The sequence below is a fragment of the Triplophysa dalaica genome, chromosome 14 (genome assembly GCF_015846415.1).
Source record: "Triplophysa dalaica isolate WHDGS20190420 chromosome 14, ASM1584641v1, whole genome shotgun sequence".
Lineage (NCBI taxonomy): Eukaryota > Metazoa > Chordata > Actinopteri > Cypriniformes > Nemacheilidae > Triplophysa > Triplophysa dalaica.
Genome location: NC_079555.1, coordinates 4,669,346 through 4,690,502, shown reverse-complemented (window position 1 = coordinate 4,690,502; position 21,157 = coordinate 4,669,346). Strand labels below are relative to the sequence as shown.

General features: G+C 38.1%; 1 protein-coding gene across 1 annotated transcript; it reads right to left on the bottom strand.

The window, feature by feature from the left end:
- Window positions 1-7: 7 nt before the first annotated feature.
- LOC130435902 (protein arginine N-methyltransferase 8-B) lies at window positions 8-18,311 on the bottom strand. Its single transcript, XM_056766771.1, has 10 exons — window positions 17,492-18,311; window positions 13,451-13,681; window positions 11,836-11,991; window positions 9,154-9,217; window positions 7,233-7,375; window positions 7,066-7,153; window positions 6,840-6,955; window positions 4,547-4,697; window positions 2,646-2,767; window positions 8-1,861 (listed from the first exon to the last, which is right to left on the bottom strand). The coding sequence occupies exons 1-10, from the start codon at window positions 17,558-17,560 to the stop codon at window positions 1,778-1,780; spliced, it is 1,224 nt and encodes a 407-aa protein (XP_056622749.1). The 5' UTR covers window positions 17,561-18,311; the 3' UTR covers window positions 8-1,777.
- Window positions 18,312-21,157: the final 2,846 nt, after the last annotated feature.

Below are 21,157 nucleotides of genomic sequence, written 5' to 3'. Positions count from 1 at the left end.
GTGGACAAATAACTTTATTTTTACTTCAAACAACCATCATCTTACATCACACATTTTTTAGGAAAGACTTTAGTTTGAGTTTGTTGTTAAAAATGTATTCATGATAGACCCATTGTGACATCTATGTTTTATCCATCACTCCCATGTTTCATCTGTCATTACATCAACTTGTTCTATAAACAGCCAAAACCTCTTCACAAGCATGCTATTGTACACCTACAATAAATAGTTTGAAATTATTTTAAGCTAGTTTGTTTACTTCCTTTCCATATTATGACACAACAATAAATAAAATCTTTTTTAACATAAACCTTACAACTCAAAAACAAACAATGTCAAGTTTTTTTCTTTAAGTTTATGATTTTTTCATTTACTAATATTGCACAATAATTGACACTTTCCATCAATACAAAATAAAAATAGAGCAGACACAAACTGCATTTATTAAATATTATTTGACTATGAATTTTATATCAGCGTTCACAATGGTATAGCTTGTTTGGGACCAAAGACTGTTTTGTAGTTATGTATTGTATATAAAACAATTTCCCACGAAGTAAAGTAAATATTTTCTTCATTAAATAGGAAACCTGTTTATTCATATAAAATCATATTAATGGAAAGTGTCATTACACCGGGAAAATAGGAAAGTTTTAATAAAATTGTACGGTAAAAAAACTAATTAGAAACATTAATACAATGAATAATGGACGATGTGCTTTGCTAAATTTCACCTGAATGTCTTTGATGAGGACATGAGCAGTATCATCTGTCGCCTTGGCAAAGACTCTGATAAGAGCACAGGTGGAAGGCAGCAGGTGCCATCTGAGGGTCCAGCTTACTGAGATCTCACCACCGACAGAGCAAACATTCAACACTGCATCTTTGCTTTGATATGTGTTATGTGCTAATTCCCTCTGTGCTTATAACAGATGCAAGTGGAAACGCTATTTTTCTAGAATTAGAAATACTACTAACGCTGCTTATCGCATTAAAGCCACCAGAGAAACATAACACAAGCTTACACGGCATAATTTATTCACATCACTGTATTGCAGTCACTTATTATTTCCCATTATCAGCTGCTGATATTCATTTGACCTTCTTATTTGGTACACATTGATGTCCAAATCATTTTTTGATAGACGGGTCATTCTCAGTAAAGTGTTTGATGTGAGCTATTGCATGCATGTCCGATTTTACTTTCTACTAAATTCAGTAACATGATATTAAACTGGGTCACATCATTTGCTACTTGGGCTGGTGTATCATGCAAATGATTAAACATTTCTCACAAACTCCACAGTTTCTTGAGAATGAACTGGATATTGTTTCATAACCTACAAGATCACTTACCCTACCGCATTTTAATACTGCTGCAGCTTTTATGGAGTTATTCCCTAGACAGACACAAAGCTGAAATATTCTCAGTATTTAGGATATAGAGCACAAACTTCATCAACCAAAACATCTAAACCATAAACAAAACATAAACATTCATTGGGCAATAACATTCTTTTGTTTTGCAGATGGGTGCGCAAGTTGGCCCCTGAACAGTCGGAAAGATGGCATACTAGTGCAGGCTATTGTTGGCAAAGGCAAGGCTGATATTGCTAAAAGTACCAACCCCGCTTCCAAATGCTGGCTTCTCTCCCGGAGACAATAGCTTCTGTCCGAGTCTCAGTGTCTCTATCCAGCAGTGCTGTAGTTAAGATCCAGAGTGGTCCCTGCTTCTCCGAGTGGCATCGGGACCCCTATATTGTCCCCAGCAGGACACTTAACGCATCTTGTAGTCGTGAGCGATAGCAGCTTCACATAACTGCCCTTTAAAATCCAACTCAAAGGAAAAGTCAAGGTCACGCTGAAAAATAAAAACAATAACAAGAAAGCTACAGTAAAAATATGTACATGCATTAAAATGTAGGGGTCATAAGTGTATAACGTAGATGACAAAATATCAAATGATTTTGCATGATTTTGAACAAATTCCTTTTTGTACTAAAGTTTTGTACTTCATGCTTCATGTTTTTTTTTTAAAGATGCCATGAAATCAAAATTGAAAAATCATATTTTAAGGAATATTGTTCTGGGTTTTTTAAAGTGACTTATCTGTGTACTTTATTGTTTTTTTATTCAGGTGCCGTCATAATCTTTAACCAAAAACATTGATCTTCTTCCGGCCTTGAAAAGACTTCTCATCACTTCCTGTCACGAGGACTAACACGCAGGCAGAGCTTTCTTCATTAAGGGTTAGCAACTGCCATCTTTCAACGATCCATCCAGTTGTAGATGTGTTAAATCAATACATTATCTCTCATTTAAGAAGCCGCTTCACTTGGATATACATCACGATATGGAAAAAAGACTGTTACTTCCGTTTCATGCCGTAATTGAGTGTGGCAAATCATTTTTGGGATCACTCTTTTTATATTTATGGCATATATTAACATATGATAAAATATCTTAAACATCTATTTGACTTTATTAATATCTTAATAAAGTCACATAAATGTTAAACATGTGACATATCACATCTTCAGAATGGGGTTATATTGGACATCTGCACATGAACAAATAGTCTTTATCACCCAGATGAAAACATCTCAGATGAGTACATGTGCATGAGTTACTATGAAGATACTTACTACGTTCTTCTCATTTGGCTTCATGGTGACGCTGCCCACTATCTCTTCTCCTCTTTTTACAGTCAGATACTCCTCCAGATAAAACACTGTTTGTTTCCAGTGTGTATACGGGGCATCTGGTGCTATTGTGGAGTTAAACGACAAACCAAGTGTAAACAAATATGTACAATATAACATTAAATAAACAATATACAGTAACACATCAAGTGTATTGGTCATAAAGAGAACTACAGTTGTCTTAGGCAACCGTTTCATGAATACTATTTCATTGTACCTTTCAAAACCACATTGTGTGTGTGTCTGTGAAAGAGTGGATAAAGAGAGAGAGAGAGAGAGTGGTTAGGAGTTTGTTGCCAGCAGTAGGATCGCTTGCTCTACCCATGAGAAAATGCCCGTGTGCTGACAGAGCAATATGCCAGGCTTAAAAGGTCAAAAGAACTTCCAAGAACTCTTAAATCGCTGTGTCTGGAGATCTCACAACTCCTCACAGCCTCCTGAAAAAAGTGAAACTCTACATCCAAGAACTGGTCAGGTGGTCTCTAGATTCTAATGTATCAAACTGCTGATGTACACAACATGAGAAGCAGCACAGAGAGGAAACAAAACCCACATGAATGTAAACCACAGCAGACAATCGGTTTTAATCTCCTCCTTTAAAAGCCCTGAGCTAAATAGTTTTTAGTCCAGAGGAATGTATCGGGCATTCCGGGCATCAGCTGAAATCAATGGGGTATAAAGTTGTTTGTAAGTGCCTGGCCTTTTCCGCTCTGTTTGGGCTCAATAAAACAATTAATATTGCATTGCAAGGTGGAAAACGCTAGAGAGTTTTGATATGACTCAGCGGTGTAGACGGTGTTTGCCGTCGGGTGGGTCACCAAAAATGGGCCCACCTAAAGAATAACTTACATATGAAACATCTTGCACAAAGGAATAGTTGTGGGTAGGTGTACAGAGCACAGTTAATATTGTAGACGGGATAAAATACGTCCTGTAGAGTATTGTTACTTGGAAATGTATTTATTGAAACAGCAATGCTGCAACAACAATGTGCTTCTTAATATTTCATATTATACGATGCTGTGTCCTGAATAGATGGCCACTGCCTGCCTGGCTAAAAACCACAATAGAATCGATGACATGGTTAAAACAGTTGTATCGGATTTAATGGAAACTATAATGATCTCTGTTGGTGTCTGCTGGTAATGTTTGGGCTCAACAGGTATGATGTTATGTGACAGATAGAAACAAATAGAAAACCATCAAACCCCACTTGAATAAGGCATAAAGAAGGTTTTGTAATGGTTTTGAAAGAAGACAGTTGATTGTTCATAAAAAAATGACTTTGGCCAGTGCAGTGTCATAATGTATCCACTAGGGGGCAGACACAGACAACGAATACACACAGGGCATCATCATTTGGGTTAGTGTAATGGATCTTTTTGCATATCTATGAGGTCATTAACATTTGGGTGAATGCCACTTGCACCGCTCACACGCCTCCTGTTTAAATATCAGCTATTCTACTAACCGTACTGAAATTAAAGATAATAAAGCCTTCCTGTCACTTCGATCGACGATGTCATTTCATTTAACTATTCGCTTTTAAACGATTGTTTATTTCTCTAATGATAATTCACAGTAACATAATAGCACTTTTTGTTTCACACTGTGTAATTTTTGAGTTTAACTCTGTAAACGCGTCCAACTTGACCCAGGGTTAGATGCTATCTCTCTTTTTAAATCACAAGTAGACTGGCCTTAAACTGGCATCTTTAGAAAATTGCAGGTTAATTCTAGGTTCCTTGTATGTCGTGGCTCAAATTGCAAACCCAGTTAGGCCTGATGAAGTGCATTCAGTATCATGCAGTGTGTTGCCATGCAGAGATGTGTAAAGAGGACACCTGTAGAGAAGCCAGTCTTTTTATGACACTTTGTGAACTCTATATTGAAGTAGGTGATCAGGGCGTGGACGTAGTCGTTCCTCTGGATTTGCAGACAGAAGGAGGACGTGAAGGACAGTTCTTCTGGCTTTACGGTGTAGATGTCTACCTCCTGAGACAAGAAAAGAGAGCATCATATTAATAAACACGGCTCAAGAATTCTCAGGTATGTTTTAAACCATCTCCTTACATTTCTGAGGAGGACAGAGAGAGCCATAAAGGACACTTGTCTATTGTTTGTTTTCATAAGTTGTATGGTTCATAGCATTTAGAGTTTCATTTGCTGACTAAGAAAAAAAAATGTTCCCTTTGAAAGAGAGAGTAAAAGTAAAATAATAACATGCTGTCTGATCTCTCATTTTCCTCCCTTGTAATCACATTAGGATTTTATTACTGTTCTTTAGTGCATCCACAATGCATTTCACATGACTTAGTGTTTCATGGGAGTCCTACCTCTCACCGCTGCTATATTTACCTGAAAAAATGGGGGAAATGTGGTTTTACATTCCTCTTATTCCCATTAAATTTAGCAGCAGGTCCTCCATTTGCTTAGGGCGTTGTGGCACGACGGGAAACGGAGTGCCTAATACCCCATTAGCCGTTATAAAATGCACTGTAACCCACTGCTTCGCAGGGCTTATTGCTTTTATAAAACAGTTAATTCATAAGCGTAGCAAGGTTTCATAAAATAACGTAAATAAAATGATATCTAGGCTATGTAATGCGGTCAGCCATTTTATAACTGCTTAGAACTCGGCTCAGCCAATCGGAATCAAGGACCAGAACTGACCGTTTTATAAGTTGAGGTTACACAAGTAGGTTCTGGCAATCCATATTAATCTTGAGTACAATAGTGTTGCATACTTTGTATCTTCAGGAGTACAAAGTTTGATTAAAATTGATAAAAGATTTATAACAGCTGTACAATTATTTCCGGAAAAAGACGAGTGCCTGGACGCATGAAGGGGGGGAGCTAAAGCACGAGCACACAATACATCATCGCATTGATTCACCATAAGTTTGTGTTGTTTACATTATGCACGTACACACCGATTGGCAACAAAACACGGTCATATGACTTAGTTTGACTTACTGCGTGTGGCTCATGTCCTGCATCTTTTATCGCTCAGACCGCGCCATCTATCAGTTTTAAACGATCTCCAAATCCAGCGTAATATCCACCTTATATAATCATTCATCGCCGAAATGCAGTGAGCAAACAAACATAGCTTAACTTTCATCAGCCGAGTGAAGCGCATTGATGGCTCTTTGGCTGGTTGACGAGTGGGCGTGCTCTTTCTATCATGCTTGCTGGATGACGCGTGGGCATGCTTTTCTTGGAGAATTGTCTAATAAGTGTGTGTCACAATGTTGTACATCTGTCGCTTAAGTTAAGTGGCTTCATCCATTACCTCGTAGGTTTGCTTCGTTTGACTAATGTGATCTTTAAGTAACTTTACCCTGAATTAAAAAAAAAGGTTATTTGGAACAAAAGCTGGATGAAAAGTTTTGATCCAATTTTTCAAAGAAAGGTCAGTTCAGGACACATGCTCATGACACTACGTATGTATAAATGGCATTCCACTAGATTGCAAAATTTCAAGATTCACGGCACAAGCAAAACATGTCACACAAACATAATCATGTCCATATAATCATTAAACGTTGTGTTTACCGCTTTTAATCTAATGCAATGACATCCATACCTTTTGAATTGTGTCTTAAGTGTCTAAATAGATACAAGAATGTTGGCAGTACATGAAATACAGCACAAGTGTTCAGATTTCTGTGGACGATCTAGCCCGTTCTGAGTTACACCAAAGGCTCTTGTTTCATTCCCATGTGGTATGACCTGTGAAAGAGCTGCTAAATTCATATCTCATACCGCTAAAAGCCATCTGCTGCAAAATATATCTTTCCGGTTTAAAAACGAAAGGTCTGTAAGATACATGAGAGGTTTCCAGATGCATTTCACAGTCCATCTGTGGAGTCATAAACTTTCCAGTCTTGACGAATCAGATTGAACCAATAATCATCTCATCAGCACCATCTCTTGCGCTTTATAATAAAATGAAATTACATTTCAACGGATCATTATGTAACTGTCACGCTGAGTGATACAGCTAATGATCGGTTCAATTCTAATGCCGCTGTTTTCTCAGTGGACTCGTCTCGATTCGTCTCCCACACATGAAGCGAGAAACACGCGTGTTCATGCTACATTGTGGGGTTGATAAGTGTAGTAACGTCTGACCTTGATTAAACAGGCGTTGGATACGACTTGTTTGGCGTCCACGATGTCCACCAGCGGCTCTTTCATGGCTACATTCCTGATACAGGTCATGTCAAACCCGTAAACGTTCTCCCACCCTATTAAAACGATAGCAGGGTGAAAAATGGTTTTGTAAAGAGCTTTAGAAAAGTCACAGGCTTTAGTGAGGTACAAGCTTTTCTAAAGATTTGCGATGTGTGTGTCGTACAGTGTATCTTGAAGTCCTTGTACTGCCTGTCTTCAATGGCGACCACATAGAGAGCAGCTCTGTCTGGAAACATTAAACCGCCGGGTTTCTGCAGATGGAGAAAGACTCTGTTCACTCTGCAGAGAGACTGATCAGATACATTATACTGTACATACACAGACACCGACCAGCCACTTATCTCTGGCGTAGATGACCGTGTTGAGCATGGATTCATAAAAAAGAGAGTAACCCATCCACTCGGAGATGATGATGTCCACCTGATCTACCGGTAGCTCCGTCTCCTCCACTTTTCCTTTAAAAATGGTTATAACTGAAACACACAGCAGTGCAGACCTCATGAGCACTGGTCGGGTTCCTTTTGAAATTTTAAGGATGGTTTTGTGCGTGTCTCTTTGTGCGTGTGTGTCCAGGTTTATTTATTGTGGGGACGTTCGGTATGAATGTCAAGGAGGGTAAAAGTCTGATCCATTTACATCAGTGGTTCTCAACAGGGGGGCCATCTGACTTCCAAGTGCACCTCAAGATGACTAATAATTTTAAATTAGACAAAATGAGCATTACATATCAAAAAATTATTTATTGTTATTTTAAAGTGAATTTCTTTTCAGTTAATGTCAAGATATATAATCTTTTAGGATAGAAATGTTGTGTTTTTGCGAATGGGATCCCCAAGCCTTTGAATATTGTTGAATACACTGGCGAGTGTTGGAGTCAAAATGGTTGAGAACCCCTGATCATGGAAACTGGTTATTAAACTAACTTAATGATGCGAAATTAAAAAATGAAAAACGTTGCTTCTGTTAAGGATAGAATATAGAAATTAAGAGACCGCTCCAAAAATTATTTCAGCTTTAGATCTGAATTGACTATTTAGGCACCAGTTTAAGGAAAATCATATTTTTTGTTCCCTTCTGTGGAATTGTGACAGAACAAAATTCTTCCAAATTCAAAATGAAAATATTGCTTCTTGTTTGTATTTCTTGTAAATGGGACAAACAGTTCAAAATAGCAAAAAATATGTTTGCCGATCTTTTTTATAATATCTTTTTCATGTTAAAGAAAAACTAATATTTTTACATGTATTTTAGGATCAGTTCAGGAATGAATGTATAATGGAATAATCCAGATTATTTTGCGACTTCCATGTATCTTTGCATTCTCTCAGTTCTGCACTGAGTGTTGACTGTTGCGTGACTTTGTCATTCCTGAGGTTTGTTTCTATTGAAATTCAATAGACATACTGTAAATATCACAAACAATACACACAGAAATGCTTATTTAAGGCAAACGGGAGTGATCTCTTCATTTTTTGCCGTGGTTACACGTCGATAAAAGTTCCTATTTCCCCACTACTTATATAAATCTAACGTCTGTTTGTGTGTGTAAAACTTTGTACAGCTTTGGCGTTACTTGTAAGATGTCCTCCCAAATATGATGGAAGGACGTTGAAGGTGTTGAGCACCAATTTAAATGCCCTTTACATATATTTGGGAGGATATTTATGAATGCATTATTTTATCTAAATTTAGTCAAATAGATTTGCGCAAGAAGTTTTGCTTTTTTAGTTTTGGGTGTGGGGAATAATAAATAGCACTGTTTTAATAAGAAAACCTTGGTGACATGAGAGGTGTGTGTGTGCTTGCGTGTTTGAAGTGCATTGCACTCCAGCTGAGTTTGCAACATCAGCTTTTGTTGAACTCCCATACAGATACTGCAGTGCCCTTAAAAACCAAACATTGGTAGAAAACAGGAAGTAGCCTCTCACTGGACACTGTGTTCTCTGAAGGTCTTCGCTCAATTACAAAATGTACTATATCTGCCATTCCTTTCACACCTTTATATTTTTCATCATATCACTATTTTTTCACTATGTCCTTTTTAGCCTTTTCCTCTCTAAGCATTAATGAAGCACATTTTACCATTTAAATTCATAGCACTCTTAATATTCAGATTACTGAAGAGCATCTGTTATGTATATTCAGCAGTATGAACAGGAGAACATTTGACAGCTGCTTTTGATTCTGTCTTGTCTTATTTCTCATACCGTTTCTCACACACCCACATATAAGATGCGTAATAGGTTCTTACCACTATCCAGATGATTGGCCTTGATGATTTTCTCCGAGTATTCTGATATGCTCGAGCATTCGATCTGAGGAATATAAACACAAAATCATAATAAGATAAGCTTAAAATTTTGAGCGTCATTCATATCCAAAGCGCCGACATCAGTTTTCTGCCTCAGAGTTTCCCAACATTGAAGGTTTTCTATTAACATTTACATACAGTGCTGAGTTTCTGTCCCCCCAAACATATACATGACAGGACTGTCAATGCCCAAGGGTAAAGTGAAGGGGAGTGATATAGTTGGAAGCCATCAGCCTCTTTCTCCTGTATAAGTGAGAGGTTAATGCCAGGCAATGCTATGATCACTAAAGCGTATAAAGTCCCCTGTGTGTCTCCCATACATCATTCGTGTCCATTGCCATTGCTGTCAACTTTAACACAGAGACAAAAGTCAGCCAGATTTACTTTAACTGAGATATAATCGGAATCCTGCCTGTCGCACCTGTTTGCTGAAAAGTTTCACGTATCGCGGCGGGTAAGCGAAGGAGAAGAGTTTTAATGTAATCAGTCTTTTAATACGGCCAGCACAATTCCAGTTTTCTCTGAAGAAAAGTGTTTGATGTACATGATCAAGGCGAGAGGAAACTGCTTGGGCCTGGACTGCAGTAGATCAAGGGCAAACAAGACAAGTTTTAGAATCGAACATGATTCCTATTAGAGGTATTTGGACAAAAGATCAGTTTATGTATATTATCAGTAATTTAACTATAAATGTGTCCCAAAACCTACCAGGAGCTTCAACAAACTTATATTTGCCTGTTTTTATTTGGTATCCAAAACGACTTAGAAATGAGCAAGCATTTAACATTTTGTCGGTGAAATATACTTCTTCAGAAATACGTTTTTATGTTTTTTCTCAATTCACAATACTATAAAATGATGGGTTATTATAACACACAATGCTCTTTGGGTCAAAAACACAAGTTTTGGGTTGGAAACTACATTAATATGCTGGGTTGTTTCAACCCCAAAGCCAGGGTGTGTTAACCCATTATTTGGTCAAATATAACCATTTTTAAACCAAGATCTGGGTTTGTCCCTTTTTCGCCCACGTTGGGTTGAAAATAAACCAGCACTATTTAGAGTGTAACTTGTTTTGAAGCCAAAGCATGATTTTGGCCTTAAATGAACAATGTGGAGATTTTAGGGGCATCTAGCGGTAAGGTTGCGAATAGCAACCGATGGTTCACTCCACCCCTCCCTTTAAAAGCACTACAGTGGCTCTCATGGGACAAAGATGTCGTTACTTTTTGCTTTTTTGCCAAAAGAGATAAAGAATTTACAAAACACGCTCTGTAGATCAGTTTGTCCGTTTAGGGCTTTTGTAGAAACAACATGCCGACTTCCATGCAAGGGGATCCGCTGTGTATGTAAATAGAAATAGCTCATTCCAAGGTAATAAAAACATAACGCTTCATAATATGAAGTCTGAAGACATAGCTATACACACAGGACCTTTAATTTTAAATAAACTTATAATTACACCAAATGTGAATCAAATAAATATGTTGTGTTGCCTCATATACCCACACAACCAAAAGATGTAATAAGGAAAATTTTGATCAACAAATACACAACAGATTAATCCTAAAAAGCACCCAGCCAGTTCAGAAAAGAACATATAGTCGTGTGAACATTTATTTTCTGCCCATTGTTGATCTTTTATCTTTGACATGTTGAGCAAGTGGATTGTTTGACTTTTTGTTGAGAACTGTAACACGGACACCGAGTCGAGTTTGCTGTCTCTGGCATTTAGAATATGTAATGAAGGCGTTTAGAGAATTGTTCATTATCACAGTGCAACCGAATAAGAGCAGCGAGGTGCAAATCACATCAGCTCAATTACATGAGAGGATGCATACAGTGGCACACAGCTACTGTATTTTTTAATTTTTTTAGCTCCTCTTGTACTTTCACTCTCTTCTAGAAAGAGAATAAAGCTTTCCGAACATTCTGTCTCTTGAGGTTGCTGTGACGCGTACAATCGAGAGAGATTTGACTGTTCATATTCTGACTTAACAAGCTCAGGCATCAGTTATCCGAGAATGCAGAGAATCACATGGTTAATGACCCCTTTCTGACTCTTACTGCCTTTTTTTGGTAAGTCTCCTTTGTTGGAAGAGCCAATTACTGCAGCATGTGGTGTGTTGGAGCCTATAATGCCAGCGTGGCCGCGAAAAACCTTCAGTATAGGCACAGGGGTGGATACAAAGGAGGTTTGAATGGACTAGACCGGACATTAGACTTTTTTTGTACAAGATTGTGGTTTATAGACAGTGGTACAAAAGTGTCCCTTTAGTTGTGATGATTATTTTATTGTGCTGATGGATTACCATAGTGTGCCACTATGGTACATGTCTAAAAAAAACACGGTACCACCATATTACGTCATGGCACTTTGTTAGAGGGAGTAGATGAAGAATAGTGAACATCTTTGTGGATCATCATTTATTATGAAATAAGTAGGTGGTAATATGCCATCACATTTCCTATAAAAGAGGATTATTTGCTTGTCATTCAGAAGCTCTAAGCCGCTGCAGCGTGGCTGCCACGATGCTATTTTTGGCACGGGGGACAGTTCCAGCATGGTAGGCAACTACAGGCACCTGCAGCTTTCAGACATAAGGAGGGCTGGCCTCTTACCCCATACACGTGCTTGGCTCCAGCTTTGGCAGCAAACATAGAGAGTATGCCAGTTCCACTCCCCACGTCCAGCACGATCTTGTCCTTAAAGACGTGTTTGTTGTGGTACATTGAGTTTCTATATGTCAACGTTCTCACTTCGTCCTTTAGCATCTCCTGTGTATACACACACATACACGCACACACAAACACACACACACACACTGTTCAGTGCATTGCAACATAATAGCTTTGTTCTAAAGCTTTGCGATCACGCACAAAATTTTAACAACGTGAATTATTCAAAAGTGTATGGAAAAAGCAAGAATGAAGCCCCACACCTAAAGCATATCATACTGAAACAATTGATTGTGATCATATACATTCACATAAATTAGCAATTTTAGAAAATACGAATAGCTATTAGATTGATTTTAGAAAGTGGGTGGCTTTGTATTTTTTGCTAACGACAAACTGAAAGCAGTTTTCAATTCAACTTTCAAATGTGTTTAGGATGAGAAGTGCAGAGTTTCTGTCTGTGTAGAGTACTCCTTATCCATTAACTTTAAGGTTGCCAGATCTGCATTACACTACCAGCCCAAAGGCCAATCACAACAAGGCCAAAAATTATTTTAAAGCAGTTGTCAATTCGACTCTTCAGTGTGCATTCGATGTGAAGTGCAGACTTGCTGTCTTGTAGAGTACTCCTAATCCATGAACTTCAGGGTTGTCAGATTTGCAATTCAAAACTAGCCAAACAACTCTTTTGAAGCACTTGTCAATTCGACTTTCCAATGCATTTTAGATGTGAAGTGCAGAGTTGGTCTGTGCGAAGGGCTCTTCTAATCTGTTGACGTTTGGGTTGCCAGATCTGTGTTACAAAATCAGCCCAATGGCCAGTCAAAACCAGCCCAACGACCAAATACCAAAACTCAAAATATGCCACTTCTATAGTGCCCTGCAAAGGCAAAACGCAGTACCTTCGTCTTTTTAAGACCTTCTTTATCATGTGGATTAGTATTCCAAGTAAGTTTTGTTGTTTTCGTAGAAAATAATGGTTGTAACTTCGAAAAGCCAATGAGAAAAACAATTTTAAGTCATTTTTCTCAGTTCCACACTCAAAGTTGCTTTGGACAGGATTGTCTGACAAATTCATATACTGTAAGTGATTCCTGTAGTGTGTTTAGTATCCGTGCAGTTTTTTTGTGCAATATACCAGATTTTACACTGGAAACACAATGAAAAATGCCCCAACATGGGTTTCTGACATTCAATGTATTTAATAACGGTTGCCATCATGTCTCTGCAGTTCCTAGCAGGTCTTTAGGCGCACAACTTTGTCAAATTGAGATGAGAGATGGGGAAAAATGTGACCTATATCCTAAAAAATGAGCCTGAACAAAATTAATCTTGCAGGTCTCGCCTGAATCCTCCTGTTCTGCACTCACTCTTAACCCGTAATTCAAATGACGCACCTCATGCTCTCCTGCTCCACTTCTCAACACACTCTGCATTATACATATCGCCCAGGAAATAAATCAGCAAAATTGATGTCAGTTATGAAGAGTACTTCTATCCAACACCATACATCTCAGCATCTTTCGTAATGAAAGCGTCGTCTTTGACCTGCTCGTACCTCATGAATGCCAAAGTGGGCATAGGAGTCAAAGTAGTAATCCCTGGAGGTCATCTCATCCGGGGTGAGGAACTTGGACATCTTTCCTCTGCCGGGGAAACTAGGAAGGCTGGCCGAGTGAGGCGGGTGGGATGGGTGTGTGGGCCGCTGGGTGTGATGGACCGATGACACAGGTTTGGGGAGAGGGGATGGCTGGACTGATTGTGATGGGGCGGCACTCAGGGGCTGTTGCTGATATTTGAAATTGAAACATAGAGAGAGGCAAAACATACAAAGGACAAATTTTACCATAAAACCAAAAGGGCTAATCGCTGCTGTCCTTCTGTAACCTTTTTTGGCCATAAATCGTTATTAATAGTCACCCTTTATGTTCGTCACTGAATTTTGCAAGTACTCTGTTTTTTCCATTCCCTGAAAAACAGCAAATTTGGACATCTGAGGTTTTGGAAGAACAGCGACGAAACAAGTTATGCAAGAAAATTATGGCTATTATAAAACCATTAAGATTTGGTAACATTATTGTCATCACACTTATGGAAATGGAATTGTATTATTGTGAATATAATAATATACAGTGGCTTAAAACATGCATTACGTCTAAAATATCAATTTACCAATAAAGGGCTTTAACTGTCACCCGTTCCGTATACAGAACACCTAAGTTTGCGTAAATATTGTGCATGTCATTTCTAATCGAATCATGACAAACTATATATATTTGGAAAGGTCTAAGACTCTAGAATACAGATTTTATTGGTGTTTTTTTAAATAATTTATCAAGGGAGAGTAATTGATTCTTTTTTATAAAGAGTGTACTTAGATTTTTTGTTATCCTTTTGCAACCCATATTTTTTTAATGTATTTTTAATCAAAGAAAAACATTTTTTAAATGTATTTTTACAATAAACCTAACAACATACCTTTAATTTCTTTTGTGTGTGTGTGTGTGTGTGTGATTTTTTTCGCAATAATCAGCTACTTTAATTTTTTCAAACGAGACCAACCGTAAGTCTGTATTTCAAATAATTCATGAGTTACAGCCATTTTAGTTCCAACATGCATTTTCATGTGTAGGCTCAAAAAGGGCTCCGACAGATAACAGGTTAAAGTAACAGCATATTTTTCATTAATAAAAGCTTTTGGGTGTTAAATGAAAAGCAAACGTATTGCCAACATATGTTTGGGCACTGCATAGTTGTCATATGTTCTGAGTAAATTTGGTGATCTGATGTCTGGTTGACTTTTTAACAAGGTTGGTAAACATTAATTTGACTGACAGCATTATTACTTTTTTTATGATCAATAAAGAGAGTTAATATCTAAATTGTGAATTATCTTGGCCTCTATAATCATGTGCTATAAGCATACCGCTGACCTGTACTTACTTTGTTGCTGTAACCACCATGAGCTTTTACTATATTTTGCATTACAGTAATACTTCAGTATTTGTTTGCATCTCGTTATTTTCTTAATGCTACAGTACAATACATTTCTACAATTTCCCAGAGTAAAGATGGCATGTTGTTGTTGTGGCTTTGGGCATGTGCCTTCAAACAAAATAAACAAAATGATTTTAATTCTTAGCTGCTTACAAATAATTAAAAAATCGGTATAATCTTTTACGTTTTTTCAGTATGTCTAGCATCTATCTGTCACATTTCTGACTTGGCAGCGGTGCACTAGGTTGTGTGAGTGCAGGCCACTGATGAGGAAACGGATAAGTCAGAATAAGCGTTACATATGGTGAGCATCTCAGGCTCTGATTAGCAAACGCACTACCTGCAGAGAATTTGGCCCGTCCTCTGCCTCACAGAAATGATGTTAATAAACCATTACCCCACATTACCAGCAACAAATGTGTATTAAAGTGCCACTGTAGTCATTATATGCTGTGTATGGATCTATAACGTCCCATTAGAGAAGATATTTAATCTTAAGTGCTGTTGGTGTACAAATCTAAACTTTTGTTTTTTGTCTCCTTGCTGTTTTCCTACTCTATATGCCAATGGCTTTACTTGATAAAGCCATGTTCAAGTCTGCTCCATCGTTATTTTCAGCTTGCTCTTAAATGCAACTTGTCTTTTGTAAACAGGCTCTTTGTGATTAGAGTTAAACATCTTACGTCTCGAAGATGTTAATTTTGTAATTGAGTGAAAGTGAAGATGTTTAAGCATGCATCTCTGTAATTACACAAGTGCGTGTGTTGCTTGACTGTGTGTGTATGTGTATGTGTAGTAATGAGCATCATGAAGAGGGTAAGAGCAGCTGTATCAAGAGGCGTAAAGGTGTCAGGAATTCTCTATTAGAGAAATAGGAGAGGGAACACATGTCCTTGTATCTCCGCTCGGCTTACAAATCTAATTTCACATGCTATTTTTAACCCCAACAAATGGCACATTTCGGCATCGTTCCACCTTTAAACCAAGCCCTTGAGAGGAGAACACACTTTTTTTCTGACATATCTGAATTGATGTGCATGTGGGAAGAATAGCTGCCCTTGAGATAATTTCACAAACAGCGCTGACGTGCACTTCCCCTGGTGTTAGTTTATGGCAGTGAAAAATATCCCTCAGTTTCAGCACACCTCTTTCTAAAAGCTTAAGAGTTGCTTTGCATTGCACGTGTAAATTATTCATGTTTTTAGAACAGCACTTATGCATTTTGCAGATCTGTGGGCAGCCCTTTCGGCGGCTGGGCATCACCAAGTTTTTTAAGCTGGCAATGTGTTTCAGAGATAAGTGAGGGTTTCCTAGCAAAGCATCACAACTGTGAAGTTTCGTATTTTAGAAACACAAAAGATGACCTTGAAATGCACATCGACCTCTCAGGGTACAAGTAAGAATATCCTCCACAAAAAGTGTGATACAATGAACTTGAGATGCCGTTGTTGCTTAAAATGGCTTGAAAGCTTCAATCAGATGTAGAAAATGAAGTGCTCACTCGCTCATCAACCATGATGTGTTGTGGATTTAGTGGACGGCTGTTTGACAGACTAACAGCACTAGAGCAGAGCAGTCAGTTTTAGCCTACCTGCTATTTTGGGGAGAGTATTCAGAGGTCAGGCAGCATCCATCAAATGGTTTTTAAAGATCCTCTGACATTATACTGTGACCTACTGCTGCGCTGAACTTTACAGGGAATTTTTAACAGAAGCTTTCTTATGCGTGCCTCTTTTCTTCATACTTAAATGAACATGGATTAGCTTTTATGCTTGCTCGGTCGTGTCAATATATTTCCGACTGGATAATCTCTTGAATGCAGAAAGTTCAAGGCCATGAATGGAACTGAAATTTATATTAAGTGTTTTGCTCAAAGGCAGGGCAAGACTTTGACCTTGGCAACCGCAGGTGGACCAGTTTCTCATTTATTTTGTGGGTGAATAGATTGAATTGAGGTTGATTTGCCTCTGACTACTTTAGTATAATTGCCATTTCACTTTTAATCAAGGAAACTAGGGCTAGTTGTCACACAAGGATGTTATCACAAAAGTTATACATAAATACTTGTGTATGTAAAACCACACCAGCATGCATTTTTGTATGTTACCCTTAAGTTTTTATTATTTTCTCTGTGTTCTAGTGGATGCTTCTCTGGCAGGTGCTTTGGCAGGTGCAGCACCACGGACAGCGACCATAGTGCGCAACCCGTGGACCAAAGCGCGAGCTCTATGCAAGACTTTCAGTCATTAATTTACGTCACACTTCATATAAAGTAAGTTGGAGCTCAAGTGGCTAAATTAAAGGACACAATGGTGATGTATCAACGCTTGCAGGATTTGAACCTACAACCTTTTTGTTACAAGACACAAGCGAACCAATGTCGACGACGTGCCAAACTAAGAAACGCTGCGTTGTAAACGTTTGTACTTCATATCTAAAGATCGTTTGCGACAAGACTATGACAAAAAAGATCTGTGTATCGAGCTCAACTCGAACGCGGAGTAAGTTTCAAGCGATCTGTTGCACGCAATGCTTTGCAAGTAAAACCGATGACAAGAAATACTTTTGTCGATGTATTTGAATTGTTAATCTATTCGCTTACCTCGGTGCCCTCCGAATCCGCCATCTTTCTCCTGAGGAACAAGCAACGGGAGGAGTGTTTCATTCCCATAAGAGCCAACGAGATCCGCTCCGGATTGTGCGAATCAAAATGATAAAACCCTCTTCCAAGTCTGTCAATTCCCGAAGCTGTTAGCTAAATGACCACAAAACCACGCAATAAACTACAATCATGTTCCAGGAGATAAACGACCCTTAAACTTGTTGCAAGCCCTCTTGAATCCATTGCGTAAAAGTTAGCTATAGCAGTCGTTCCCAAAGGAGCGCGCGGCGAACTCTCCATACCGTGGGGAACATATTATGTACTTATAAAAAACACGTTTCTCCTAACTAATGTAATGTAATGTGAGATTTACACATCATCTGATCAATAAACGTGCTAATGATTCACGTCTTCATCCTTTGAGCGTAGAATAAGATCCCCAAGTGACCCTTCAGAGGTCTGACATCCTGCACGCACCGGAGAAATCTGTCTCTTTATTACTGAATTGCAACCAAGCACGACCTACTTGAAGTGGTTTCTTCTGAAATCGGAAACGTGGATCGGTTAATGAGATTCTCGTACGTTTATAAAAGTGGCTCCACATCGCCACTTCAGAGGATCTGGAAATTCTGGAAACGAAAAAGCGTCCGAGCGTTTAAAGGTCCTCATTTGAGACGCAGATGAGTTCAGGAAGCGGGTGTCGGTAAAATGCCGGTTCTTGGTAGACCTTCCCGGTTGATGTTAAACCAAACATTTGTGGGATTCCTTTAAATGGAGCAGCGGGAGCCAATGAGATTCCGTCCTCTCACGGGCTGAATGTGATAACCTGAGTTCTGCTGCTGAACCCACACACAGGCAACCGACAGGAAATTAGTAAACACACGATGTATTGACAAAACTAATACAACAGGACAGGTGTTGAGGAGATCAACTGTTTATTTTTTCAGTTTAATTTCAAAACACTTGATTAGCATGATTTTTTTAGATCTGACGATTTTACCGTTTATCTTTTTTGTTTGTCTATATAAAGCTTGTAACATCCTGGATAAGAAAAAATGGACTGCTTTGTACATTGCACGTGAGATAATACAATATATACTGTATGCTATAATATAGGCTATGCTCCTTATTTTGCCTTTGTTGCTTTGGAGGAAAGTGTCTGCCAAAATGAATGGATGCAAATTCAGTTCGGGTCAATAGGGGTCTGTATCAGTGGTTGCTTGTTTTTTCATCCTCACGTTTCCAGGGTGATTAAGATGAGCAGTGGTATAACAACGATGCAAATGATGCAGTACAAAAATGACATATTTAAGAGAATACAGTTATTACTATATTACACGGCTCGTGTAATGTTTGATTCTGATTGGCCAGTAGCGACATTTGAAGGTTCGTTATCGCCAGAAGCAGCAAATCATTTTGACAGTTTTTTTAACTAATTGAATGTGACTTTTAATTTTATTGTCAACACCTAATGCCTACATCCTTTATAGAAATTGTATACCCCATCTATACAAATTATGATTTATTATTGTTATTTATTATTAGAGGGTGATCAAGTCCTGCCTAAATTACTTTTATTCAACCATACTTTGCTAGTTTCATCACATTCACAACAGTACTCATCTACTTTTTCGTTGTAAGGCCCCCTTTGTGTAGAGTGCATTGCTCTGCGCCCCCCAAAATAAAGACTTATAATCTTAAACTTAGAATTTTAATTCAACCAAAAACGTATTCAGTTATACAATATCTATCTATATTTCATAAAATGCCACAAAATCTGTGGCCCCCCAGATCCATCTTCCGGCCCCCAGTTTGAGAACCTCTGGCCTAATAAAATCAAAGTAGACATCATATATTGGATTCTCGACTGGTCTTTCTTGAATATCACTGCTTGTGATGTTTAACGGAGCTTCCGTTCTCTGTGATTTATGTTCTATGAGCCAAATCTCTTATCATTTAATCTCTCAACCTCAACCTTTTCCAAAGATTTTGCCTTTCATCTGTGACAGTGTGATAAAAAAATCAAAAGGAAATAAATTGTTTGAATTAAAGCATCTCTTACTGTAAACTACTGCAGGTATCTCCTAACTGCATGATAAAAGCAGATTGATTTCCGTGTTAACATCACCACAGTCCATTTATTCAATATGTCTATATTGATTTTGAACATAGAGCTGTACACCGTTTTTACATTTCAATTAGGTTATGTGAGAACTAAAAATAGAACTGTACTCTGGGATGCCTGTGTGGGTTTTAGCGTCTTCGTAACTGGCACAGTAATTGTAAAAGTGAAATAATTAATGCTTGAAATAATCTGGCTTTGGTTTTCTTCATATTAAAAGGGGTGAAGAGCCAGGAATGTTTTGAAGAGCTGTAGGAGTTGTAGTGCTAGAACAGGAACATGGGTTTGTGGGTGTCTTGAGAAGATATAAGATGAACTGTGCACCAAGTGGGTGGACAGGCATTGATCTGCCAGGTTCTACATAACTCCTGAATTTTCAGCGAAAATATCAAACGAACAGGCACGCTGAGTGAAAGAGAAAATGGAAGTGTCAAGGGACAGGATTAGTTCATAAGAAAGTTCTTATATTTTCTTGTAGCGTTGAACAGCTTTGTTATTTGTTATACGGTTTGTGTTAAAGAAAGTCAAGAAGGCCTGCCAGTCAGTTCCTGAAGTTAATGTCACACGTTCATAAGCGCCCCATGGTGTTCAGTGACTTCATATGCTGGAATAGCAGATACAACATTTTTTCAATTCTATTCTTCAAATACATGAGAATCCCAACATTTTTGCCACTTACGGGGGCGTGCTCCGGTGTGCTCACGTGGTAAAGTGACGACACGTCCATACCCTCTATTGAGCTTTCAATCAGAGCCCAATAGAGCTCTTAATTTCACGACTGGCAGGTGAATGTGCCATGTGTGAACGCTCATTATGTTTGTTCAGAGTAGCTGGTGTGATAAATGAAAGTTGGAGTTTTTCATATTTTAGCATGAAACTCTAAGCAGTTGATCTAAGATCTAAGCAATTGGGACCGAAAACCTGTATTTGTATTTAGAAAATGATATTTTGGATTTAAATCCCAGGGGACACCCATTCTGTTATAATGTGTAACTTGCATGTATTTAAAGTCTTTTTGTGTTAAATATAATATTTGTAGATCAATGTAAATGTTATAAATTATTGGAAAACAGTATACAGGACAAATCACTACATCTTACATGCATAATGACATTATTGTGCACAAATATTTTCTATATATAACTTTTTTTTCTCAGAATTGCATTGAATACATTTTCACAGTTTTTTATCTTGTTTGCTTTATCCACCAACTTGAATAGATTTTTTTCACTGAGGTTGCATCATAATGCACCCTCACAATCATGTTAGAGGTAGCACTAACATACTGATGTATTTCTGGAACAGTTTTTGTCGAGCACTTGCTTATGGTGCCTTAAAGGAGCCAGTCTTAGGCTGTTTTAGAAGCTTTGATTATATTGTTTGGGAGTCTAACAATGGATGTTCATGTTTCTAATTAAAAAAACACTTTTTATTTCAAGTCTTTTGTTCATCGCTGTCCCATTTCTAACAAAACTACTGGATTTCGTTCTATATGAAGTCCCTTCTTCCGAAATGCTCTGATTGGTAAAGTTGACCAGGTCTTT

Coding starts and splice junctions, on each gene's coding strand:
- LOC130435902 (XM_056766771.1), bottom strand. CDS start 17,560: ATGGGAATGAAACACTCCTCCCGTTGCTTGTTCCTCAGGAGAAAGATG. Junction 4,698..6,839: donor CCAACGCCTGTTTAATCAAG/GTCAGACGTTAC, acceptor TTCTTGTCTCAG/GAGGTAGACATCTACACCGT. Junction 2,768..4,546: donor AAAGACTGGCTTCTCTACAG/GTGTCCTCTTTA, acceptor ACTCCACAATAG/CACCAGATGCCCCGTATACA.